The 25,126-nt window shown below is 35.4% G+C and overlaps 9 protein-coding genes across 9 annotated transcripts; 4 read left to right on the forward strand and 5 right to left on the reverse strand.

The window, feature by feature from the left end:
• The first annotated feature begins 118 nt into the window (after positions 1-118).
• Positions 119-942, forward strand: NDUFB7 (NADH dehydrogenase 1 beta subcomplex subunit 7 NDUFB7). The gene is made up of 3 exons (XM_018438102.1): positions 119-177; positions 318-486; positions 579-942. Exons 1-3 carry the CDS (start codon positions 162-164, stop codon positions 628-630), a joined length of 237 nt encoding a protein of 78 aa, XP_018297475.1. The 5' UTR covers positions 119-161; the 3' UTR covers positions 631-942.
• Positions 943-2,588: 1,646 nt separating this feature from the next.
• PHYBLDRAFT_162507 (hypothetical protein) lies at positions 2,589-4,055 on the forward strand (the record flags this gene model as incomplete). The annotated part of the gene is made up of 2 exons (XM_018434636.1): positions 2,589-2,603; positions 3,492-4,055. The coding sequence occupies 2 exons, from the start codon at positions 2,589-2,591 to the stop codon at positions 4,053-4,055; spliced, it is 579 nt and encodes a 192-aa protein (XP_018297476.1).
• A 46-nt stretch (positions 4,056-4,101) lies between these two features.
• Positions 4,102-9,696, reverse strand: PHYBLDRAFT_162508 (C2H2-type zinc finger transcription factor; the record flags this gene model as incomplete). Its single annotated transcript, XM_018434637.1, has 7 exons — positions 4,102-4,491; positions 4,552-4,756; positions 5,431-5,554; positions 6,774-7,092; positions 7,138-7,897; positions 7,970-9,096; positions 9,190-9,696. The coding sequence occupies 7 exons, from the start codon at positions 9,694-9,696 to the stop codon at positions 4,102-4,104; spliced, it is 3,432 nt and encodes a 1,143-aa protein (XP_018297477.1).
• Positions 9,697-12,133: 2,437 nt separating this feature from the next.
• PHYBLDRAFT_157235 (hypothetical protein) lies at positions 12,134-12,999 on the forward strand. Its single transcript, XM_018433587.1, has 2 exons — positions 12,134-12,479; positions 12,676-12,999. Exons 1-2 carry the CDS (start codon positions 12,170-12,172, stop codon positions 12,723-12,725), a joined length of 360 nt encoding a protein of 119 aa, XP_018297478.1. The 5' UTR covers positions 12,134-12,169; the 3' UTR covers positions 12,726-12,999.
• Positions 13,000-13,226: 227 nt separating this feature from the next.
• Positions 13,227-13,940, forward strand: PHYBLDRAFT_58486 (hypothetical protein; the record flags this gene model as incomplete). Its single annotated transcript, XM_018440331.1, has 3 exons — positions 13,227-13,433; positions 13,488-13,845; positions 13,912-13,940. 3 exons carry the CDS (start codon positions 13,227-13,229, stop codon positions 13,938-13,940), a joined length of 594 nt encoding a protein of 197 aa, XP_018297479.1.
• A 2,832-nt stretch (positions 13,941-16,772) lies between these two features.
• Positions 16,773-17,033, reverse strand: PHYBLDRAFT_139469 (hypothetical protein; the record flags this gene model as incomplete). The annotated part of the gene is made up of 2 exons (XM_018430231.1): positions 16,773-16,915; positions 16,994-17,033. 2 exons carry the CDS (start codon positions 17,031-17,033, stop codon positions 16,773-16,775), a joined length of 183 nt encoding a protein of 60 aa, XP_018297480.1.
• A 249-nt stretch (positions 17,034-17,282) lies between these two features.
• On the reverse strand, positions 17,283-17,983 carry PHYBLDRAFT_139470 (hypothetical protein; the record flags this gene model as incomplete). Its single annotated transcript, XM_018430232.1, has 2 exons — positions 17,283-17,689; positions 17,815-17,983. The coding sequence occupies 2 exons, from the start codon at positions 17,981-17,983 to the stop codon at positions 17,283-17,285; spliced, it is 576 nt and encodes a 191-aa protein (XP_018297481.1).
• A 105-nt stretch (positions 17,984-18,088) lies between these two features.
• Positions 18,089-19,582, reverse strand: PHYBLDRAFT_139471 (hypothetical protein; the record flags this gene model as incomplete). The annotated part of the gene is made up of 5 exons (XM_018430233.1): positions 18,089-18,454; positions 18,511-18,690; positions 18,776-19,008; positions 19,106-19,162; positions 19,258-19,582. 5 exons carry the CDS (start codon positions 19,580-19,582, stop codon positions 18,089-18,091), a joined length of 1,161 nt encoding a protein of 386 aa, XP_018297482.1.
• A 1,667-nt stretch (positions 19,583-21,249) lies between these two features.
• PHYBLDRAFT_58489 (hypothetical protein) lies at positions 21,250-23,821 on the reverse strand (the record flags this gene model as incomplete). The annotated part of the gene is made up of 6 exons (XM_018440332.1): positions 21,250-21,399; positions 21,628-21,856; positions 21,983-22,119; positions 22,412-22,534; positions 23,508-23,690; positions 23,819-23,821. 6 exons carry the CDS (start codon positions 23,819-23,821, stop codon positions 21,250-21,252), a joined length of 825 nt encoding a protein of 274 aa, XP_018297483.1.
• Between the last annotated feature and the right edge of the window lie 1,305 nt (positions 23,822-25,126).

A 25,126-nucleotide genomic window follows, 5' to 3' on the forward strand; every position in this document is an offset into this window, starting at 1 on the left:
AACAAGACAAGCGAAAAGCTAGCCAAAAATTGTTTTTTTTTGCCACGGTGGGTGGAAGAAGTCACGTGATATGGAGGGCCTGTCTGTTTTTTTTTCTAGTCGCTGACGTGGGTCCGTATTTTGTTTCTTTGCCGTCCGACCATCACTTTATACTCTACATCATGGCCGACGCACCTGGTAAAGGAAGAAATAAAAAAAAGAGGGATAGAGAGAAAATAGAGAAGGATTGGAAAGATTCTTTTAATGTAGCGATACCTTGGATTCAAATACACGCGAACGATTATTGAGAAAGAAAAACAAAAAAAAACACCATGTAGAAATGAAGGCTACTCAGCAAGAGTTAAAGAAGGCTCGCATTCCTATTGAATACCGCGACTATTGTGCACATCTCTTGATCCCGCTCAACAAGTGCAGAGGCGAAACATTCTACCTCCCCTGGAAGTGTGAGAACGAGCGTCACGAATATGAGAAGTGCCAATACGATGAGTAAGTGCTAAAATGAAAGCAATTTGGTCATAATCTCATGTAATGCGTGTTTATGCTTCTGTGCATCGATGGAATTTTTTTTCTGTGATTAGTTATAAGCGTCGTATGGTTGCCCTCAAGAAGGCAAAAGAAGACGAAGAATAAAAAAAGGGAGAAGACGATAAAAATACCAGTCGATTTACTTTACTTATAGAGGATGCGCACCGTTGATTTTCATATTATATGTATGTATATATTTATATATATATATGGGTGTGTATGTGTGTTGCATATATCCATACACTGTACAAAAGACAGATGAAATCAAAGTCGAAAAGAGAGATATAATTGGAAATTTATTTGAGAAATACGGTGTATATGTATGTATGTATCTGTCTGTACTTGTGTTTGTGTTTGTTTCTGGGCTTGTGTTTGTGTGCTATTTCGAATGGAAATAAACCAACTTTGCGGTGTATTATATATATGTTCGTGTGTATTGGATACAAATATACTGTTTCCAAATACAAGAATGATAAAGCTGCTTTTGATAAAGTAGATACAATCAACTTTTGTTAAGAAATATATTTCTTAAAGGTCAATTACCAATGGGATTGATTAACTTGCTTCATAATAATTATTATTAGATAAAGTGTAATAGAATATGTATATTTCTTACACTTTAATTTTTATTTTCTTCTTTTTTCTTTGTTGACATGATCAATATTAAGTTTCCTAATTAACAGATATTGGGTACAGAAATGCTGTAAAGAGATTAAAAATGTAAACATATGCAGATAGTATGACTTTAATTTTTATTTTTTCTATAAACGGCTTAAGTTTACTGGTTACACAATGAATGTTGCACGGGCACCTTTCATCTCATTTATGTAAACTACTTTCACTAATATTTCGCACATAAAAAAAACAATACATCTGAGACAAATATAAAAAACTACAGAAGACTAATAGGGAATTTCACGCATTGCTATTGCTTTTGACTCTTGTTACTGATCTTAATGAAGCTCAAACAAGTGCTTATTTTGAAATAATACAAGATTTTAAGTGCGAAGTAGTGGCTTTTTTTTAATATAGTATCATTCTCATATTAATTTAGGCACGCCCCCAAGTCGATTTATTTGGTGCTACTTGCAATCGTAATTTAAATTATAAAGAATACAAAAAGTAATATTAACAACAATTGTGTTTGTTTTAATAAATTTTCACTACAGGAAATAAAATTGTGGCTTTCTGGCAGTTTTCTGGCGGTTTCGGATGGCAGTGCTCTAACAGTTTTTTGCCTAAAATCCATTTTACCACCCTTGAGTTTAAACACTTTTTACAAATCTCCGCTTCCTTATTATTTTTTATTGGCTTTTCTATTAGACATGGCTTCTTTCTTTATTGTGTAAAGTTTATATAGAATTGATTATTTTTATTTGAGCATTATTTTGATTCGCGTTTTTGCTTTAAAACTTAGTTTATATAGGGTTTCTATAGGACACTAATTACTCTTTATTATTGTTAAACTTTTAAAAATAGCTTTTATTAGATAGAATATATGTACATTTGTTGTATTTAGGTTTAATTTTAGAGAAGAGATGAAGAAATAAAGTGAGACTTTGTACGATCAAAGCTCAATATAAGGTGCTCACGGAATCAGTTATTGATATAAAATTTCCTATTGATTACTTTACTAAACACCATATATAGTGTTTTCCAAAATTCAAAAAAGACTATTTCGCTTTAAAGTCCGTGAATTTTTCCGCTGCTCTCTACCAGGGGAAAAAATAATTAATACCTATATATGGTGATTTCCATAATTCCTATTGACACTGCGGGTAAGAATCATCTTGTTTTTACTATATTATCCCATTTTCTAGGCTTTTATATATATATTAAAGCTAGTATTTTTTAAAGAAGCATACAATATATTACTGTAAATAAAATATATTGTTTCAAGCAGTATAGTTTGTACTTCTTTAACAAGAAATGGGAAAAACAATTGATTTCAATATGCTATATGTTCAAACAAGGTCATATCTCTTGAGTGTAGTACTGATTACAACACCGACTTAAAATTACGTAAATAGCACCTATACTTGGTAATTTGCGCTATTCTAAATATGGCGTTTAGTAAAGTAATCAATAGGAAATTTTATATCAATAACTTATTCCATGAGCACCTATAGTGATATGGATAATGAGCAGAAATTTTGTTGTTGCAACGGATTTTGAAATTAGAAAAGAATAAAATCATAGCAACAAAACTAAAGACAATTAGTGTAGAACTAAAGACATTAGTAGAGAACTAAGAGACTTAGAGCATCCACAGCGGTATGTAGGAATTAAAAAAAATATGGGAATTTGACAAATTATTTAGATTTTTTCATTCACAGTGGTTTTGCTATACAATGTGCGAAACTAAAATTTTTGTGAGAAATGTTTAGTGAATGTGGATGTTTCGAACTTTACTAAAACCTTTGGCAATAAAAATTAAAGTCATATTTTAATAAAAATTGAAGGCAGATTTTGATATAAATTGAAGGCAGACTTTGATATGAATTTTGAGTATTAGTTTCTTTATACCTAGCTTTACTCTTTGAAATGAACAGCAATATTTTCCAATCCTCCACTGACGATGTCTCTTTGAGTGAACCTGTTTCCACATCTACCGGTGGCCGTAACGCCAATTGGAACTACTTGAAGGACATTCAGCTTTGTAAGTCGTGGCTGGCTATTTCTCAAGACCCAATAACAGGAAAAGATCAAAGGGGTACTACCATGTGGGAAAGAATTGGATTGAACTATCTTGAAAACATCAATCCAAGCTATATGTTCCACTCTACTAGTTCTTTGACATCCCGCTGGAATCATATACAAAGTAAAGTAGCAAAGTTTTGTGGCTGTGTAGCTCAAGTTGAGCAACGCAATCAAAGTGGGGTCAATGTTCTAGATATAGTAATATCCTAGTTAAAATTTTGGTTAATTTATTATTGATGTCTAATCTCTATATATACAAAAACTAGATTTCTGAAGCAAGAATCCTGTTCAAGGTCCAAAACAACAACAAGACATTTAACTTGAATCATTGCTACTCCATCCTTTCTCTTGCTCCCAAGTGGATGAACGGCTTAGAAGGTTCAGCAAGAGGACAAGGAAACAGAAGCCAGATTGTTGTGTCAATCACTCCGTCTGGTGGGAATGTTCAGGGGAACAATGAAATGTCTTCTCAACAAGGGGTTGTCTATCCAATAGGTTGCAAACAAAGCAAGGCCGGATCCCAGGGAAAGAGAAAGGTCCAGGAGGCTCTTTTTGATCTGGTGAATGATCAAAGAAAAGCCCAGCGTTCTGGTAGCAGAAAGGACAAAAATTTCAGAGAGATGCTGGACATGAAGTATATCATGATGGATGCAGACACTATCAGCAATCCAGTAAGACACCGCTGTGTTCTCTTGAAGCAAAAGCAAGCCCTGCGCCAAGCAGAAGAAGTAGAAAGAGGTTTTGAAGATGAGGATGAGAGTAGTGATGATGAAGAAGAAGAAGTTGAAGAGCTTCAAAGTGATGAAGAATATAATTTTTCTGATGAATAAAGATTTTTTTTGCACTTTTTTAACATAAAACTTTATTACACTTTATTTATTCATTATTTCCTGCCATACTCCACAAGTTATTCACAAGGCTTTTTACTAACTCGGCATAGTTGATTCGGCTTGTAACTTCACAATATCTTGTGACAAATTCAGAAAAGCTTCCTCTGGTAACGTCTTCACTAGTCGCTCTTCTACTAGCTCTGTCTGATAATGTCATTGCTGCCAAGCTTTGTTCATAGACCATGTCCAGGCCATCTACACCACGTTCGTCTTCCACTATCATGTTATATAATATGATACATGGTTTCATTAGCATATTTAAGTCTGTAATTCTCCACAACTTTGCAGGAAGCTTGAAAATGTTGAATCTAGCCTGCAGTACTCCAAAAGCCCATTCAACATCTTTTCTTGTGGCCTCTTGTTTTTGAGCAAACAGCTAGATTATAAAATTTGAAGTAGCAAATTTTAGTAAAGATAAGAATAAATATAAGAATACACAAATATATGTTATCTTTTCCTTTGCTAATATGGGATTTGATATGGTTTTTATCAATGTTGCATAGCTTGGGTAAATTTCATTGGCGAGATAGTACCCCATGTCATATGTTTTGCCTCTAATGTTGTAATGCACAACAGAATCTGTCCCTTTAGTGATTTCTTGAAAGACGTCAGATCGATCAAGAACGTTAATATCATTAAGGCTGCCAGGGAGCCCAAAGTACAAATGTCACAGCCAGAGGTCTTGAGAAGCAACGGCCTCAAGAATCAAAGTTGGCTCATGTTTACGGCCAGTGTACTGGCCATGCCAAGCCGTCGGGCAGTTTTTCCAGGCCCAATGCATACAGTCTATAGATCCTAGCATCCCTGGGAACCCTCTTTCGGCACCAACTGCCAGTAGCCAATCTGTATCTGCTTGATTCGGCCTTCTAAGGTACTCATCTCTAAATACAGCTGTCAATGACTTGCAAAAGAGTTTCATACTTTTTAAGGCAACAGTCTTGCTCATTCTCAGATATTTGTCAAGTGAATTGGCAGACACTCCATAGCAGAGCATACGCAGTGCAGCGGTAACCTTTTGGAACATTGAGTATCCAAGTACTCCAGAAGCATCTCTTTTTTAAACAAAATAGGAGTCTTGGTTATTTACTTCTTCACAGACCCGGAAGAAAAGACCATGTTTCATTCTAAACCTTCTTCAAAGATTTTCTTGTTGTAGACAGGATCAGCAGCAAAATAGTCAGAATACAATCTTTCATTGCCTTCAATACGTCTTCTGTTTATACTTGTCCGAGTTGAAGGCATAATTGCATCCAAATTGTTCAACAAAAATACGTTATTTGCTGCCCATCTTGCTTCCTCTTCTTTATCATCATACAAGTAATCAAATAATCCAAAATCTACAACTGGATTGTTGAGAAAGTACTTGTATTCTTTGATATCAGAGTCTTCGTTCAGGTTGATTGTATTTTGATAAGCACTTGTGGTGTATAAGATTTTATCTATATTTTGATAATATTAAGAAAGAAACATTTGATTTAAGATTGATATTTGAAATGTTTATATGTTGCTGATAGAAATATTTCAATCCTAACATTAGAAAAGTCATGAAATATTTAGTTTGGCAAAACCGATGTGATTGAATTGAAATTTCTATATTAAATTTGTTTTTTCATTCCAAAATACACATTTATTTCTCACATACCACTGTGGATGCTCTTAGCAAACCTTAGAAAATGATAAAACAATGATGTAAAAAATAGGATAGAAACAATATAAAAGCAAAGGCAAATAACATGAAAAAAAGACTATCTTACACCTTGATTCTCAAATCCTATATAATTGTTTCTATCTTAAAAGCCTTTATAATCACACTGTCATTGAACACCTAGTTAGTTCTAATTGAATCTCCACTAGTGTAACGAAAAGGCTAACCAGCACGCTCACAATTTTATTACTATCACTATATCAAATGTGTGTTTTTCTTACTTCATGCATTATTTAGTGATATTTCTAATGCTGCTGTAAGTGACTACTGTTTTCTAATAGGATTCATAGTATTTTGTCTAATAAAGTAGGCTTGCTTTAAAATACTAAATAAAATATATATTACATTTATTTTTTATAGTATACAAATAAAGTCAGAGCTCAATATAGTGATACTGGTGGATTCAAATTTTATTACTATCACTATATTAAAAAATAGTGATAATAAGCAGGCACAAGCCCAAATTTTTCAAAAAATTATCACTATATCGCAATTATCACTACACCACCAGAGATTTTTGGTATCATTTTGGGTAAAAATTGACACCTAAGCAATATGATTGGCTTAGAGACCAAAATATTGTAATTTGTTTTTGTACTCAATTTTTTTCATCCAAATAAAGAATAAAGTTAAGTTCAGTACTACTTGTGAGCTTTTAAAGTAAGAAAAAAAACTGTTAGGGAAGTCAGAAAGTGTTCAAGTAAGACAAAGGATTTATTAAGAAAAGTTGGGGATTGGTTTGAGTAACCAAAAAATGACTTCACAGAAATTACGCAAAAAAATTGATGTTGAGAAGAAAACAGAAGGTTCAAATAATAATTATAATAATAATAAAGAAGTAGTATCATTTTATTTATCAAAAAGAATATTATTGAAAATGAACCAGTAGGAACCAAACTTGCTCAAATTTACAATGTAAAATGGGTTGCAGAAAATGTGCAAATCTAACTTACAAACGAGATTTATGTTAGCAATATCAGAATGCTCACCTGTTATTACAGCCTTGGCATAGTTATTGTTTTTGTTATTATCCATATGAGGATCAATGCTAAGAAACTTAATAACAGAGCCTGAGACAAGTCCTATACAAGGGCGAGAGATTGGATCATCTCTAAAAACAAATGCGCCAAAACTGTTGTTTTGGATGGTGTCATCTTCAATATCTCCAGTGTCATTGTTGTCCTTTAGCTCTCTTGAGCCACCAAAGGAGGTGTAATAGAACAAGGATTCATTGATGTCCTTAATGAACCTCTCTATTCCAGTTCCAGACTTCTCTTGGTTGCCAGAGCTATTAACTCACAACCCACCATCAATTACATGTTGCAATGCTACCTGCTTTGCAAACTTTAGGCAAACATTTCTGGAAGTGTTTTGGCGATTCTTATGAAACAGATGTTTGCGAATATGCTTATTGAACTGTTCGCCCTTTTCTGTTTCATAATTGAGGGCTGGGCCAAAACGAATTATATCTTCCTTGAGATGTGTCAAGTAATGAACTTTTGGCTTGATGCAATATGCCTTGTGGAGCTCATTCTTGGTTCCTTTATCGTAGTCAAACAATGCTTTGATCAAGTGCTTCACTGCATTATCTACTCTGATAATATAGTTATCAAAGTCTGATGTCACCTGACAAACAAATACCAGAGAGCACAATTGGCCAAGTTCAACAAAGCATGGTATTATAAGGTCTAGCTCATGATTTCCAGAGAATTCTATAATCAGAATTACAGGAAGTATTTGAAGCAGAACCTTGAAGTCTCTATCAAGGAATGAATCACTATGTCTCAAGTTTTGAGTAAACTTTCTTGATAGACCAGTTGATCGTGTGTAATCTGTCAAGAATTCTGAAAGTCTTGCTATTGTGGCTGTGTCATTCTTAAGCACGACCTTAACCAAGTCAATCACCATATACTTTGCAACACCAAGAAGTATCGTGTGGAGGATTTCCACTGGTGTATTCTTTTCTGGATCAAACGACTGCAATTCTAATAAGCGGCCAGTCGAATGATCTCTAAAGCTTATCTCGTTTGCAGGCGTGTTCATTCCAATTTTTGGAGCATTTGGGATCTCAGTATCTCTGCCAGGTGACGAGTTTGCAAGAATATAGTGCTCTTAAGTTTGTCTCTCGTGGCACTCACAGAAGTAGGACAAGTCCTTCACAAAGTCTTTTGCACATCTAAGTTTGATGTAGCATCTTCTGCAAGGAAATGTGGTGACCGGTCCAAGCAATCTGCAAAGTTCCGAATGACATGGCGTGTCAGCCTCAATCCAAAGGATGGGAGCAACAACCAGAACATACTCATTGTCTTCAGCAGAGAACATTTTTACACCTTTCTCAAGTTTCTTAAAGTCATCAACGATTGCTGGCAGAAGAGACATACCATTTGCACCATCTTTCTTAGGGATTGTAGAAAGAAACTGGATGTTTGCTATCGAATTTTGATTCTTAAAAGGCAAGGCAGCACATCTCATTAACCAGCTTTCAAACGGATTGTACTGCTTTGAACGATTGTCAGAAGTGCCGTCTGTAAAAAGGATGATTGAAAAAATTTTAACTTTGTAAAATACTGCATCGCAATCTACATTACCAGGCAAAACAGAAAGAGGCATAGGCTTCTTCATTGGATGAACTCTAAAAAGAAGAAAGTCATGAGCAGGACTCAATCTGGTAAGGCTACTTGAGATACTGTAGTAGTGATCTCTTTCAACAGGAGTGGTGTCAACGTGAGAGATCTGCTCTACTCTAAGATCGGTAACAGCAACCTCAATGCCATAGCATACAATCGAAATCACTCTGACCAGATACCCTCTTGCAAAAATGTTTTTATTTGCCATGTGGAATGATTCAACCAAAAAGCAGATGCTGCAATCGTTTGTCTTCAAGTAAATGATGGTTCTAAACCAGACATCTATACCATTTACAGTGTGCATAGGCTGCTGAAAGAGATGGTGGGTTCTCCACTTTTTACCTTGTTCCAAACAGATCGATTGGTTTGGGATACGATCGGGCATGAACGAGATCAACTTGGATTTCTTTGGGTTTGCCATAAGAAATCTCAAGTGGTCAGATGGAAGGTTAATGTTAGCAAATGCGTTCCCGTTTGATCCAGGTACTGATATTCTTTGTGAAGGAAAGACAGGCATCTTGGACTTCTTTCTTGCCTGATAATTTAAAAGAGCATCCAAATAAGGTAACTTAAATGTTCTTCCTATGGGAGTTTCTTGCTGGATCTTAATGATCAAGTTCATCACAAGCAGTATCTTCTTCAACATTTGCTAAGAGATCATGCCATTATCCCCATCAATAAAAGCAAAAAGAATCATGGTTTGAAGATTGCAAAAAGGATAACAGCTTGTAGAGTCATTTACAGTGCCAATTGTCTCAAAGACTTCTTTTGGGATCTCAGAGTCATCATCAGTCATTGATATCTCATCAGCAGCAGCAGCAGAAGAAAACATATCAGAGAATGCGTTGAAAACTGGATTACTGTTCATTTCAATATCAAAGAAATTATTGACAATATTGTTTTCCTCGTCTACAATATTGTCTTCTTCATTCCCGATACTGGAGGAGTCATCTTTGTCACTCAAGTAATCAAATGCATTAACATCCAGAATAGTGTTCTCAACTATCAATTTGGCCTGATGGGGTTTGTCGAGTACAGTATTAGTTGCCATTTGATTACTTATATGGTGAACCTTCAAATGCTTTTTCAGTAACCAAGGCTTTTCGAACTCTTTTTCGCATTCAGAGCAGATAAAAACATCTGAATTGATGCTAAAGTTAAGTTTGCCTTGCCTTTTAGGGGGGTGAGTCTTAACAATTTTATATGCACTATGGGAAAAAGGTGGTCTTTTTTGAATTTGTGACTTCATTTTTGGCCTATAATAATCAAAAAATCACCAAAAATCCAAGTTGAAACAAGAAAATCTTTGTTCTTTGAAATGGTTGATAAAAAGCAAATGAATCGCTTAAAATTAAATCTCAGGAGGGACAAATGTCCATTCTAATTAAACATCTTACATTTTTGGTAAATATATATTGGAATTGAGAAATATTGGATGTCAGAAATAAAAAAAAAAGAAAATATCTAAACTTTCTGCTGCTTGGATAAAATTTGTTAAGACAATTTGAAAAAAAAAGAAAAATTTATTACAAAAAAAAAAAACAAATTATATATCACTTAAGGCACCAAGTGTCAATTTTGGGCCACGTTTAAGGCTAGGCCAAATGATGTAATGGCTACCATTGACATTTGATGGCACCAAGCCAACCAACTCTACAATGTCACTGGCATGAATCACTATAGTCTTCGGCTTTACTACAGATGTAATAGGCAATCCATTTTTCAAATGCACACTATATATGGTTATGAGAGCTAGTGGCCATCTCTTCGAGTTGTGTACATGTTGGAAGAATATAACCACCTTTCCGAAGAAATGCTTATATCCTGGACGATAAGAGCGGGATCTTCTGGAGTTCATGTCCACTTGTAGCTGCACATGAACATGACATGCCTCTCTTGTAGAACTTTGGTTGAATGCAGCGTCAATAACACAACCATTAAGATAGGCCTTGCGACTTGTCTTTATGGAAGGCTCAAGCATACTAAATTCTTCCCCCTTCAAATCATAAAACGTTTTAAGAAGCAATGAAAGATGAGATCTATCTTCAAAGCTATCGAAAATTGTTAAATTCTTCAAAGGCCCCCAGAACTCAATCTCACACTCAGCATTGGCAGGATCACCTCCTTCTGTAACAGGCCACCCATCGGTATATGCACTGTAAACTAGAAGGTTAGCTGGTGGAGTTTTTGTGTTTGCAACGGTTGTCAGTTCCGCTACACGCCGGGATTGCGCCAGTCTGATCATGATGTTTCCAGCATTGACACTGACTTGGGAGTTACTCTTGATGGACCTGGAGTACTCACCAATGGCTCTTTCCACGGATCGTGTGCTATATGCTCTTGGCGGGCCATATAGATCAATCATCTGAGAATAATGCTGAATAATGTGCTGGTTAATTGTGAACACGCCAATGTCAATATCTGCTGTAGAAAGAAGACTCTCTAGGAATAAGTTCCATTCTACAAGATTACTAAGAAAAAAGGTAAAAGTAAATTACTATGAAAAATGAAATAAAATATGGCATTAAACATACCTTCTTATCGAGGTTTGATCCTCTGCTGATAACTCCCAGCTCATGAGTAAATTGCATGTTTGAACCAGGCCAAGTAATGCATTTCGGGCAACCAAGTCCTGGACACGCTCTGCAACCAACGTGGGGACAACAAAGAGTAAAAAGTCTGCCCAATCCACAGCTCTAAAGAAACCGGCATTCTTTGTCACATCTCTCCAGGCACCATGCAACGATGTAGGGATTGTGGATTTTGCGGCTACCATTGCAGCACCAATCTCCCTTTGAGTGGCAAGAGAAAGACATAGAGGATGCTTGATTCCATACTTTCCGCGTACAAGTCCCTATACCTGTTTACCGATTCCGTGACACAGACCATGCATCTCGTCTAACGCGAAAAAAAACGGGCCAGAGAATGTTTCCATTGAGGCTAACGGTGACTGACCATTGAGCCCCTTTCTGTCTTCACTGCTTGCCAGATTGTAGTTCCTGAAACTCTCCAGTGAGCGCGTCTGGGTTCCAGGCAACATGCGGAAGTACTGGCCATGTTTAGGAGTTTGGCCCACTACGTGACAAATACGACAGCCATTCTTACTCGTGTGGCCAACATGGCATGCCAGCTTTGCCAGAGCTGGAATATCGCCAGTGGCCATGAGGACATGTACCTTTGCCCTGATCGTTGTCGTCGGTGTCTTTACTTCCATGCCTTCTGTCTGGAGCAAACGGAGATCTCTTAGCGTTGGCTCAAGAAAAGACCAGATGTCACTGGGACCAGTGCAACCAGGAAGCATTGCTATTTGGATCATCCTGTTTTTCTCATAACGGATCGTCGGATTCAAGTTTAAGACAGTTGCATGAACAATGGTTACTGATCCAGGTACATTGTGTGGGTTGAACCCGTCCATGGACAACGAAATCGCAATATCGTTTTCACCAGAAAACAGATGCTTCATGGATTGGTATACATGACCATCGAAAACATCTGCTTTCTGCCCGTCTTGGCTGGATTGGTGGTTATGACGATAGAGCATTTCAGCCCTGGTCTTGTCATCAGCCAAGCACAAAGCAAGCTGTCTGGCCAAAGGAAGCTGTACGATCGATCTCACTGGAACCCTGGTGTCACTTTCGCTAGTTTGGCCATTTTTGTATCTTGCTTCACCGCATTTTACGCATGCGATATCATTCTCGTTGTTGAACTGCATACAACCTCTGATGCAAATGTCGTATCCGTCTGCTTTGATACCCGAGAAGCGCTCAAGAAGCTTGTTTCCAAGGTGTGGGCTGCATGCTCGGTACGTAATATTGATAGAACAATCAAGGATCTGGTTGAAGTGTTCTACAATCTTTTCGTGGGCTCGACAAGAAATTCCGAACTCTTGGATCAACTGCATGAACGCGAGATTCTTTTTATCATCGTTGCTGGGAACAGGAAGAGGCTGGCTAAAATCAAAGACTAGCGAGGGTGTGGTGCCTTCAATTTCGTCAATGACATTCTCGCATTCTTCTCCAAAATCGTACTATAGTAAGATAAACAACAATAAGTATGATTATCATAATATATGTATTTATGTATCTCACCATGGACTCATCATCTTCAGTACTGTCAATGATATCCATATCCTCACTACTGCTTGTGTTGGTGTTTTCTCTGTTTGTTTATCAAAGTATACAGCTAATTAATATACTGTCTATCGTTTTGTGTTTTTGCTTTTGATAAGCTTACCCAAAAGCCAAGTTAGGAACCATTGCTGATGTAAACTGGCTTTGATCAGGAAGAGAGACAGTTTGGGAAACTTCGCCATTGGCAAGTAATTCTGCCCTATTTGTCATGCATCGTTCGAGACATCTTTTATATGTTCGACTGTTATTAAAGGTCGACTTGCAAGTACGGCATTGGTAACGAGGGGCTTTTGTAATTTTGGACATGTTTGAGGTAGGTAAAAAAAAAACTTTGTTATATAAGTAAGAATAGAATTAATTACTTTCTGAATGTATAGCTTTATACTTAATTATATAAAGACAATGATGTTATATGCATTCTGAATATATGCTCGGAATCTTAAAGAAGTATCTGTATGTCATCAGTGAAGTTACTAGATCAATGTTTCTTCAGGAGTAACCAATAGATTTGTACAGATAATTTGAAACTAATAATTTGAAGCTAAAAAATTGAAGCTAAAGATTTGAAACTAATAATAGTTTCTGGTAAAAAATTTTCTCTTTCTTTCTTTTTCTATAACAAACACGTAACTGATTTTTTCTTACAATTATGAACAATACAGACAATACAGTGATTCAGTTGCTTCAAGGAATACAAGCTGCACTTATTTCCCTAAAGAGTGGTCAAGAAGCATTGCTAGGCCGTCAAGAAGCATTAGAAAAAAGACAAGATGCGATGCAACTTCAAATGACAAGTTTTTACAATGAATTTAAAGATCGGGAATTTCCAGATAGAACTATTGTAACCTCTACCAGTGTAAGCAAATACTATAACAACTAAAGTCCTTTCAATTAATGTCAAACATAATAGACTCTTACTGGCATCATTCCAAGACCCGTATCAAAAATCAACGATATAACTTTAAAGCATATATACAAGATGATAACAGACGATCTTAGAATAGAATTGACCGAGGAAACCAAGAGAATTGTTAACACATGTACCAAGGTCATATGTGATCAACTGGCAGCTCTTCCATCTGTTCAGGATCTTGGAACAAACCCTGGCTGGTCATTGCTTCCTCAAGAGGATAAAAACAGGCTGTGTATCAATCATTCCATCATACTCAGAGACAATGGAATCGATTTTACCAGATGCCACAGAAACTGGGCATCAATTGCAAGGGTTAGCCAGCTCTGGAGAGGGCGTAAGAAGCGAGAATACTCTGGTAAGTTCATATCTGGTAGGTACAATAAATTGTGTAATTAATGTGAGAATATGTAATAATCTGAAGGAATTTTAGCCAGTACGATTCATGAATAAAATATTATTTCTATTATAACAACCAATAAAAACATTTTTAAATAATGATCTTCTATGAAATAAATTTTTTTTGCCCAATTAAAACTGTGAATGAATCAGAATATATATATGAGAACCAATTGAGAGAATGCTTTTGTTTAAATGACCAATACTATCAATGTGCATACTGCAATAAAGTTTATATTATCCAATTAAAAGTAGCAGTATAACGAAAGTATTTTATGAGTGACAATACAAAGATTCTTTTTTTCCATCTATACCAATAAGAAAGCTCTTTTTTATTTTCTTTCTACCAATAGAATGAGAAGAATAATACATAAATTTAAATATCGGGATATGAATAAAACCTAACATCCATCAGTCAACGGAGATCTAATTATATTTCCAAAAATAGGGATGGTCTTTTTGCTGGTTTTACCAAAACTGCCACCCAAAAGACCACCTAAAATACCACCTAAAAGACCACCAAAAAGACCACTTTTTTTCCCGTAGTGATGTTTCTTGTCTTGTATTCTTTTGCATAATAGTAAATTGATTGTAAAAACAAAGAGGATAAAATGACTTTGCAAAAATAATTGAATTTATAAAATGTGCAAAGATCAATATTTAATGTCAGTGAACCAATTAGAATTTTTTTACTTCTTTTCTTTTAAGAAAATATCACATGTTTTTGTATTTTTTTCATTTTACTTTTCCACAAAATATTTATTATTTGCATGAGCTTCCATCTGTAAGATATTCCAGTATGTTTATAGTATTTATAGAAGTAGAATTTTGTTTAAAGATCATAAGCTCAAAGGTATTTATACTATCAGTTTTTTATGTCATTGTGTTTATTAATCATACAATTCTAGTTTATAAATTAGTTTTTCATCATCTTGGTAAATCAATAAAGAGGTAATAACTACATGTTCCTCTTACAAAGCAACAGAAGACTAACTATTTACTCCTCACTTGCAGAGATTTGGCTGCCTTTTATTGCAAATACCTTAATAGAGTCAAAGATAAAATTCTGTTAAATATATATAACTAAGTTTAGTTACTAATTATTACTTCTTCTGCTTTAGCTTTTCTCGAAATTCAAATCTTTATGCTCTTTGGGTTTATTGGTATTTCTGGCACTAGGTCTCTTGGATTAGCTAGACATAGTAGTTTGCAGCAAACCGATTACGTAATTTACAGGCACAAGTACAAACAGCTATACTACTAGTGTTTCTAGTAGTATGGATATACTGGTGTGCTACTGTCTGTAGATTTTATGGTCCAGTCTAGCTTTTTTTTTAGCCTAATTTTTTTTGAAAATAAAAAATAAATTTTTTACAACCCAAAATTATTTGAAACAAATTAAAAATTTGAACCATTTTTGAAATTGTGCAGTACATTTTTTAATCGAAATCTATTGGCCAAAAGTAGTCCCCCCATCCCCCCACTTTTCAGTCCCCCAAAAAAATGAATTTCCTGTTATGGGCAAAATTCGCTCCATATACAAGAATCCTTTTAAGGAACAAGATTACACAAAAAAATCTGCTGTGATGTATATCAAATATCATTATATCAAACTTTGACTGTATAGTGGTTTTATTGAGAGAAAAAAAAAGAAAGTTGGTATTGGTTAAGATGGTGTTCTAACTATGACAGTTATGCTTTTTTTATAAGGCTCTTTTACTCTCAGATCCCTATTTATCATTAGCTCCTGAGATTAATGCTGTGTTTTTGATAGGACTTGTTTTATAAAAATTTATATGGCTGTCAAGTACAACAATATTTTTGCTTATTTTAATAAATACAAATTTTTATTGGTTGTTTTTATAAAAATAGCTTTTTTAAATTTATTTTATTAGCTTATACAAGAAGAGGTAGCTTTTATTACTTATTTTATTAGCTTATACAACAGAAAGTAATTTTTATTACTTATTTTATTAGTTATTAATGCAAAAAAATAGATGCTTTTATTGGTAATTAAAACATTTGATCTTCTATGTTTTTAAAGTATAGTATCCTATTCAATCCCATTGCATTTTGATTACTTACAAGACTGCAATCTTCCATGGCAATCTCTCCAGAGAAAAGCAACTCTTGCAGTTTATGCTCAGTTTCCAAGATGTCTGGTGAAGTCTATATCAGAATCCTTTATTATACTTGCGTGGCTTACACACATTTCTTTCTTAACTGCTACTGGTATAGACTCTCAGCTAAGGTTATGACCAAGAGCAATCACCAAAGGATAGGCAGTCATATCATCACATATTAACTTTGTGATCAAAGTAAGTGTGGCTTTTACATGACTGGTTACTTCAACAATAAGATCTTCACTTATAATTTTGAAAATAAGCATCAAAGTTATATCATGCAAATTGTCCACAGATTTATGAATATAATTACCATCTGACTATTAAATAAGATGTTAATATATACTCACATTATTTTATTTTTGACTTACAATGGTTGTGACAGAAGGCGAAGTGTCTTAGTTTAGAGTATTTTGAGTTTCTGGTTGATTCTTGAGAGTAGTGATCTCCAACTTTAACTCTTCAATCTGTGTCTTCATTTCAAACTTCACTGGATAGGCTGAAAAAGCAAAATAGGGAAGGAATAATTGCTAGTAATGGTCTTTTATTTAAAATAGCAAAAAATAGGTTTTTTAAAATCTAAGTAAAACATATTATTGTTCTTTGATCATATGCTGGTCATTACAGATGAGGGAGGATAGGTGAATTATTCCTTCCCTATTTTGATTCAACGGTCTATCCAGTGAATTTATAGGTCAAGCCAAAGCTCTCCCAAAATTTGGTGAGACCGTCAAACCAAAATAGGAAAGGAATAATTGCTACTTCAGAGAGGCACCATATCCAATGCGTTGAAAAACTCATCATCATCCTTAATGTCTTGATCTTTGTCTTGCTCCATATACTGCTCTGTAATATTACCATCCATGTCTATAGTAGCAGAGAAAGCAGTCGTTGGCAGTTGTAAGACTAGGCTGGTAAAGTTGGCAGTGGAGATGTGATTTTGTCAGTAATGTCAGTAAAAGACTATGTCCGAAGACCAGTTACCAAGCATGACTATCTCTTCAACAGGCATTCCTCTGTCCATCACAAAGGGAGACACAAGAGATCAAACAGACATTAATTGATCTGTTGAGAGACATACTAGATCCCAAAGCTAGGTGGAGATAGTTGTAACTTTAACAGGGATAGATGGTGAATAGGATTTCACAAAGAGAGCTGTGGGTGGTCAGGTGGCAGCTTGGGGTTGAGCTCTGAGCACTAAGAATGCTTGAATTGGGCATAGTGACTTCATGGTATGTAGTTGAATCATAATGGTCTTTACAATCCGTTGATCTCATCTGCATTCCTTTGGTGCATGCAAATCAAACACAAGTGCTCCCGTGTTGGTCTGGAGGTAAGCCGAGGTAAGCTGCAAGCAGTTCAAATCAGAGGGCCTGAGGAAGGCAGTCATGGCAAGCAGAAAGACTGTTTTCCATGCTAGTGCTGCAAGGGATGTGGAGGCAAGAGATGGAATCGAAGCAAGGAAGGAAAGAGTTGGAGTTAGGTCCATGTGGGTCTTGTGTTGTTGAGTCAGAATGGCCATTATAGCCAAGCAAGCAAATAAGGAATGGATGTCTTTATGAGTACGCAAGGAAGTAGGATCTCTATGTAACTTGAGGGCTGCTGTATGATGGTTTTTAATATTCCCTAAACTATACCCTAACAAGTGATTGTATACCAAAAAGTTAATGAGGTCATAGACTGAAAATTCGGTGGTGGAAACGTCATGTTGTAGTGTCCATGCAGTGAAGATATGTTATTTGCGTTGGTAAACTCTGTTTGTTGGTGTGTTCTCCAGAGTGCCTACCATGAAGATATTAACTGACTCTGCATTGAGTCCTGTATCTTGAAACTAATGCTTGAGACTCTGTATACACCTAGTCTCCACTGAGGGTTCTTCAATAGCCAAGATGACTTGGGAAAGCCAGAATTATGTCCTGGAATGTCAAGAGGAGAGGGGGACCTATACTCATCTGGAGGAGCAATGGGTACCATCATGCACTTGGCCAAATTGATGCTACTACTGTTGCCACTATGCACTCTTGCCAGATCTTGTGCAAGCACTGTCCAATCAGGTTTTAAGGAGAATTCAGGTAGCAATTAGCCCATTGAGACCATGGTATCAACATTGCGTCTGTTGCTGTTGCCTTTGGGTCTGGTCTCCATGAAACAAAAGTTGGGAGAAGGTGGGTCAGCCAGACTGCAAATAAGTCCATGGAATAAGGACCCCATGTCTGTTGGATAACTTGAAAAGCTGGACAAGACAGCTTTCACAAGTTCTTTGTAAATGTGCAATGAGATGCTAAATCTGCCTCCACATTCTCCTTGCCTGCTATATGCTGGGCTGTCAACCTCAACCCACGGTGCAGACACAGCCTCTATATCTTGGGAGTCACTGTCATCAGATAAAAGGCCTTGGAGCCATCCTGCTTGTTCAGGTACGCCATTGAGGTAGTGTTGTTCATTCTGACAAGTATGGATGAGTGCTGTAGTGAGGGGAAGATTTGTAGGGCAAGATGTACCACCTTCATTTCTTGCCAATTGATAGACATTGTGGCCTCCTGGTGGGACCAATATCTATAGATTGCCTTGTCCCCTAGTGCACATCTCCATCTGGTGCTGCTCGCATCAACAAAAAGAACATGCTTGTTTTGTTGTGATAGGCGTGATTGGTCATTCCATTGTGAGATATTGCATTCCCACTAGCAAAGTTCCCAAAGGCAGGTCTGAAGCAATGGCTGTGGTGTATCCTACCCTTTATTCTTCTTCACAGAGCCATTCTTGAACCACATCAAGTGTTGCGTGTAGAGTCTGGCCAGAAAGAGTGTGATCATGGCTGCCTGGATCCGCATTGTGAGACTGTGGACCAAACAAGGAGTTAGAGATTTGTGTTGTATCAGTTGTCATATTGATTATTGTAAATCCCTCAATTTGGCACCTGGAATTTTGGAAATTATGTTCTTGGTGTCCAAAAGATAACTCAAATGTTCCAGTTGTTGCGATGGTTAGAGCAGCAATTTCTTTATATTTAATATCCAGTCAAGAGAAGTGAGCTTGTTCATCAACATTTTGGTATGAGTTGCTGATAATAATCCAATCATCGAGATAGGCACTGACTTGTATTCCCAAGATTTGAGCCCATTCTAGTACTGGATGGGTCACTTTGATAAACAACTATGGGACGACTAATAGACTAAAAGAAGTTGTATGAAACTGGTAATCTTGACCCTCCCAACAAAAATGTAAGTATTTTCTTGATGCCTTGTGACCTAAGATATGAAGGAAGGCATTGGACAGATCCAAGGAAGTTAGGTAATCGTGTGGGCAGATCAATTTGCATATATTCTGCAGTGTCTCCATCTTGAAGTGAGGTATCTTGATGTGTTCATTTAACTTCTTGAGATTGAATACCAGTTGATGACCACCATTCCTCTTTGGTATCACAAACAACGGGCTGCTGAATCCACTGGAATTTGGCAGCACCTTCTCAATAGCTTTCTTGAGGATTAATTCCACAATCTCCTGTCTCAGAAAATGTTGTTGATTGTCTGATATTGGTACTGTTGGGTGATACTTGTTGGACAGTTTTGGCATCCTGTCAAAGTGAATGCAAAAACCTTCTCAAATAACACTATTCAGCCAGCTGCTGTTGGAAAGTCAGGCCCAGACATCAGCAAACTTACTTAGATAACCACCAATGGGAGCTTTTATTGTTGTTTGTTGTTGCTGCTGTAATTGTTTTAACTATATCATTGTACCAAAACGCCCATTACTGAAACGAAAACTCTAAATGAAGAAGGATATAGAAAATTAATGTGGTAATGACCAGCAAAAAAGATGATCAAAGAACAATAATATGTTTTACTTAGATTTTAAAAATCTTATTTTTTGCTATTTTAAATAAAAGATGATTACTAGCAATTATTCCTTCCCTATTTTGGGAGATCTTTGGCTTGACCTATAAATTGAAGTTTTCTTAACCTGCCTTCAAAGATAAAATCTTATTGTACATGACGTATAACAAGGAGATGACATTGTTACTAGTGTTGTTCATGTTGAGAGTTTGACCTATCTGAGAAAAAGAATTGTTGTGAAAGAAAGATAAAGGCTAAAAAATTTTCTATTGTCTATTATTAGTTTCATATCAATTAGTTTGACTTATTCATCTCAGACAATATTAATTTTGACTTGACATAGTTGTGTTGACAGCTTAATAGACAATGTTTCAGATTTTGTTTTTTTATCTCTACTTATAATATCTATGTCATCATTTTGAAGTTATTAAGTCTATTCAAATCTCAAAGCTACTATGGTGCTATTAGACTTAAGTATCAATGTTTTTGGATTTGTTTCAACTTTGTCATTTAAAATTCCACATAGTGATAGTATTTAATGTCCGATGGCTATAAAAAAATCAAAATTCATATATCTAGTCCTTAAAAAAATGCAAATAAAATTGATATATTTTGAAAAAAAAGTAAAGAATGATATAAAAATTATATCAAAGAGGAAAAATACAAATATATATATTTAAAAAGAGAGGATAAGAGTTTATTCCTTTTCTTCATCACAGTAATGAGAAATATATCTTCTTGAAATAAAGTTCTTTACAACATTGTGAGCTTGTTTTACATCTATATCTTGGCTATATGCTTCAATATAGTGCCAAGATCTGTTGTAGTATCTTCAGATGTGTGAGAGCTTTCCAGCATGATTGAGGAAAGTATGAATGTTTCTATCTAGAGACTTGTAACTGTAATTGCACTGAAGGCAAACTTCATGCTTTGCAGCACCCCAGTACCTCTTGATCCAATTACACTCACACTAGAACTTTGGATAAAGCTTGAATATGTGGCCAGACTTATCCACCAACTCATTGAGCACTGTCTTTTATGAGACAAAGTCAGATTGCGATGCTAGGAGATGGTGGGCACAGCACGGATTATCTTTTATTGCATCTTTGTTTTTACAGTTCAGCCTCCACTTTTTTGTTTGGTTATAGAGGTCTTTCTCCAGTCACAAAACACGCTCTTCTAGAATTGTATGAGCACTCTTCATGTACTTCATCTTTTTTATCACCCACTGTTTACTCTTCTTTGTAAATCACTTGTCTTTCTTGTAGTACATCGATTATATTTTTTTCAGGCCATCCTGAACAAAGATGGTTTCTCTCAATACACAAGAATTATCTTCTTCAACTTCTTTATTGCCCAAGTTGATCTTGTTTGCTATCTGAGCATTTTGACCAAATGTCTTATGATTTATACTTTGGTCAAATACAAATACAGCCTTGCATCCAGAGTGAAGAAGCTTGAACAAAGAAATGTTTTGCTCTCCAGCTGCTTCATCATATGAGCATCAGTCCAGTACCCATCTCTATCAGCTTCAGAATAGAATATCTTATGACTAGACTATGTGTTATTAGTCATTATACTATGATATACACATTTAAATTTACTAATCATTAGTGACATGCCAAGACTCTTCTTTCAAATTGAATTTTCACTCTCTACTAGCTACATTGCTTCTTTTCCATCATTTGAATAGAAAGTTGACTCGTCATGGGTGACAAGAACATGTTCTATTTCATTAGTTGATAGCTGTGACATAGTCACCTTATCATTCTTCCCAAAACTCACCATTTTTGACTTGTAAGATATCATTTGCTTAGCCCAAACTTGACGATAAGCAATAATATCTGCTCTTTTGTGGTTATCATAGTATATGTCTTTTGAGTTTTTTCTAAATAGATATCTCCATTCATGAAGATACTTCCAGATAGTATTTGTTGATATGTTCCCAGAAATTTTGAGCTTTCTTGAGAAGATGTCTTTATCAATAAACTTTTTCACTGAAATAATACTTCTGCTTTTAAGTTTTTGGCATTGGATTCATTTATGTACAGATGCCTTTAAATTCTTATCAGAAAAAAGTGAAACTCATTTGGAGTGCTTTCCTTGTTGATTTAAGGCAATTAACTGAAAATCCAAATACTTCTTGACATATTCCCTAATTACAGCTGAGCAATATATGTTTTTAAGCATCCATATTTCCATTGATGCTTTCTCTGAGGCTTTCATTGTCTTCAATCCTGAAAGTCTAAATTGTAGATAACTCTCAACTGACTTAAGCTTGCAAAATTCAAAAGCGTTAATAAGTTAAGAAGAAGCACCTGTATAAGTAAAAGACTGAAGTTCCTTCTTGACATCTTCATATGCAACTTTCATTATAGTCATCTTATTGGCAAATAATTTATAAGATTGGATTTTTAAGTCTTCACACAATTTAACTAAATTATTTTTTTGTTCTAATAAAGTTTATGTCTGTAAGATGATAGCTCCCCTTAGAATCTGAAGCTTCATTCTCTGCCTTTCTTTTTCTCTACTTAGTTGTTCTTGAGTTATTTTGGTAGGTACCATAAACCAACTTGTCAGCACTCTCACACCATCTAATTAGCTGGTTGAAATACACAGCTGAAGTAACTTCTTCAGAGAGTCCTTGAACATCTTTGTAATCAAAAACGATTTCTTTGTACTCAATCTCACACTATGCCAAAAAAAATAGGAGTTTTAGAGGTGGTTTCACAGGTGGTTCCGGAGGGGAAGCCAGGGTGCGTTTTGTGTCCTCCCCCCTTTTTTCCAACCCTGAGTTCATATGCATTTTAATACATCTCCGCTTACCGGTAGTTTTAATATTCTATTAATATATTGATAACCTTTTCTTTTGCTAATATTTGTCTTTCAATTGGACAAAACTTCTTTAAGTATAGTTGAAATATTATATACTATTGGTTACTACTAATTCATTATTCTTTTAATTTAGATTCTTTTAAATATTTCTTGCTTAATCATTGTTTTTATTGGATAAGACATAATTGCACTGTAGTGTATTTTATAAAAATATATTTTTATTGGTTTCTCAAATGGATATATTTTTTATTTATTGTTTTTATTGGTTACTTCACTATATAATTACATTTTATATATCACTTTTATTGGCTGTTATGATAGACATTACATTTTATACATCATTTTTATTGGTTATAAACAGTCAAATACATCATATACTTTCAATATTAACTATACTACTTTACACTGCAGTGGATAGTTACTTACAATTGCCTCCTTTGATGGCCTTTCCAGAGATGACTGACTCTTGCAATAGATGCCCAATTTTGATGGCATCTGGTGAAATCTATACCAACCCTCTTAAGCATGTTTGCATGTTTATTGCAAATCATTGTTCGATCACATGAAGATATGGATCCCCAGCTAGGACGAGGGCCAAGAGCTCATACAGAAGGAAGGGTAGCTAACTCATTACATACAAGTTTCGTACAGGTCCTGAGTGTTGCTTTTTTGGATGCTATAACCTTGATTCCAAGATGTTGACTCATCATTTAGTAAACATGTTCTAAAGGGACATTACAAATGTTGATCACAAGTTTGAAAATAAACCCACTTGAAGTCTATTGAAGTTAAAGTTAGTTTTCAGCAATACTGTTTTGAGTTGAACTTACATTAATAAACAAAAAGAGATTTTGCTTTGGAGATCCTTTGATCATTATTTCATTTCCAAGGCTGTTAATATCCATCTTAATTTGTTCTTGATTGGCACATAAGACAGATAACTGGAGCTGAATAGCTAGGAGTAAAGATTTGATGATGTTATCTGTGTCATTCATATTGCAAATATTGTTTACCTGAGAAAAAAGATGTTGTTGTGAAAATAAGGTATAAAGAAAAAAATTTTCAATTATCTATTATTAGTTTCATAGCAATATAGATTGAATCTATTGGGTTGGTTTCAGTGAATATCAATTTTGCTTACCATGCTTACATGACAACATGATATATATGTTTTACTTTTTTCTTCTGAGCTTATATTCAAGTTACTGCACCATTATTGTCTTCAAGTTAATCATTATAAAAGAGTTCAGACTTGAAAGTGAATATCTCTATTCTTACCCATACTTCAAAAGAATAAATTCAAATTAACAAAATGTCTACAATCACAAAGCTTTCCTACCATGAGTACAGTTTCCGCCACAAATGCTATACAAACAAGAAGCTTGTAGCCAAGTGTGAAGTTCAGTGCCTGGAAAAAGTTTATAAACACTGGGGATCAAGGAGAATACATAAAATTAAAGAGAGGATAAAAGATACTTTTTATTGATATGAATTGAATTGTCTTATATAGTTTTCTAAACTAATACTATGCATTATCTGAAGTAGTTATTATATTATATTTAAATAAAAGGAGAGTCATTATACTGCAGTTAATGCTTAGGAAGATGTTACTGCACATAAAGAGGTAATGCAGTTAACTATCTTCAGATTTTATGGATTTATCAAAATAATGTCGTTCCTGATCTGGGATGGTCTTCCTTTTACTATAGCAAAGTCAAAAGGTCAAACCCACTGGGGATTGGAGAGTATATGTAAAATCGAAGAGAGGATAAAAGGTCCTTTTTATTGATAGGAATTGAATTGTCTTATATAGTTTTCTAAACTAATACTGCGCATTATCCGCAGTAAACTATTATACTCTATTTAATTACAAGAGAAGTCCTTTTACTGCGGTTGATGCTCAGAAGATGTTACTGTGGTTAATCTTTACAAGACATTACTGCGGTTCGTTATCTATGAGGTATCTTTGACATACAGAACTGCTGCAGTCAATTATCCCGATTTCTCGGATTCATCAAAATAATGTCCGACATCACCCCCTCTCGAAACTGTTGATCGTCCTCGGTCAACTCTGGTAGACTCTATCATCGAGAACAGCAAGGTGGAAGAGGAATCTATGGCCAGATCACGTTGCATATTGTTACGAGCAGCGGTCGGGTGATACCAGGTGCAGTCGAAATCGTCGGATTTGGCTATTTTGAGGCGGTCAGCATGAACCCAAGAAGTATAAGGGACACCTTCCATTGTTGTGAGCTTGTATATATTCTTATCGAAATTTTTATCTACTACAATATATGGGCCCATCCAGTTATATTCTAGTCCAAATTTGTTTTCATGCCGCAACAACAAATGTTCACCGATTGCGAACTGATGAGGTTTCATGATCGAATCCCATCGTTCCTTGTCTTGTTGGCTGTTGGCGGTTACTCGAGCGTCAGCATTTTTGCGA

The sequence above is a fragment of the Phycomyces blakesleeanus genome (genome assembly GCF_001638985.1).
Source record: "Phycomyces blakesleeanus NRRL 1555(-) unplaced genomic scaffold PHYBLscaffold_2, whole genome shotgun sequence".
NCBI lineage: Eukaryota > Fungi > Mucoromycota > Mucoromycetes > Mucorales > Phycomycetaceae > Phycomyces > Phycomyces blakesleeanus.

Coding starts and splice junctions, on each gene's coding strand:
- PHYBLDRAFT_157235 (XM_018433587.1), top strand. CDS start 12,170: ATGCAAATGTCGTATCCGTCTGCTTTGATACCCGAGAAGCGCTCAAGA. Junction 12,480..12,675: donor TTCTCCAAAATCGTACTATA/GTAAGATAAACA, acceptor GCTTTTGATAAG/CTTACCCAAAAGCCAAGTTA.
- NDUFB7 (XM_018438102.1), top strand. Junction 487..578: donor GAGAAGTGCCAATACGATGA/GTAAGTGCTAAA, acceptor TTCTGTGATTAG/TTATAAGCGTCGTATGGTTG.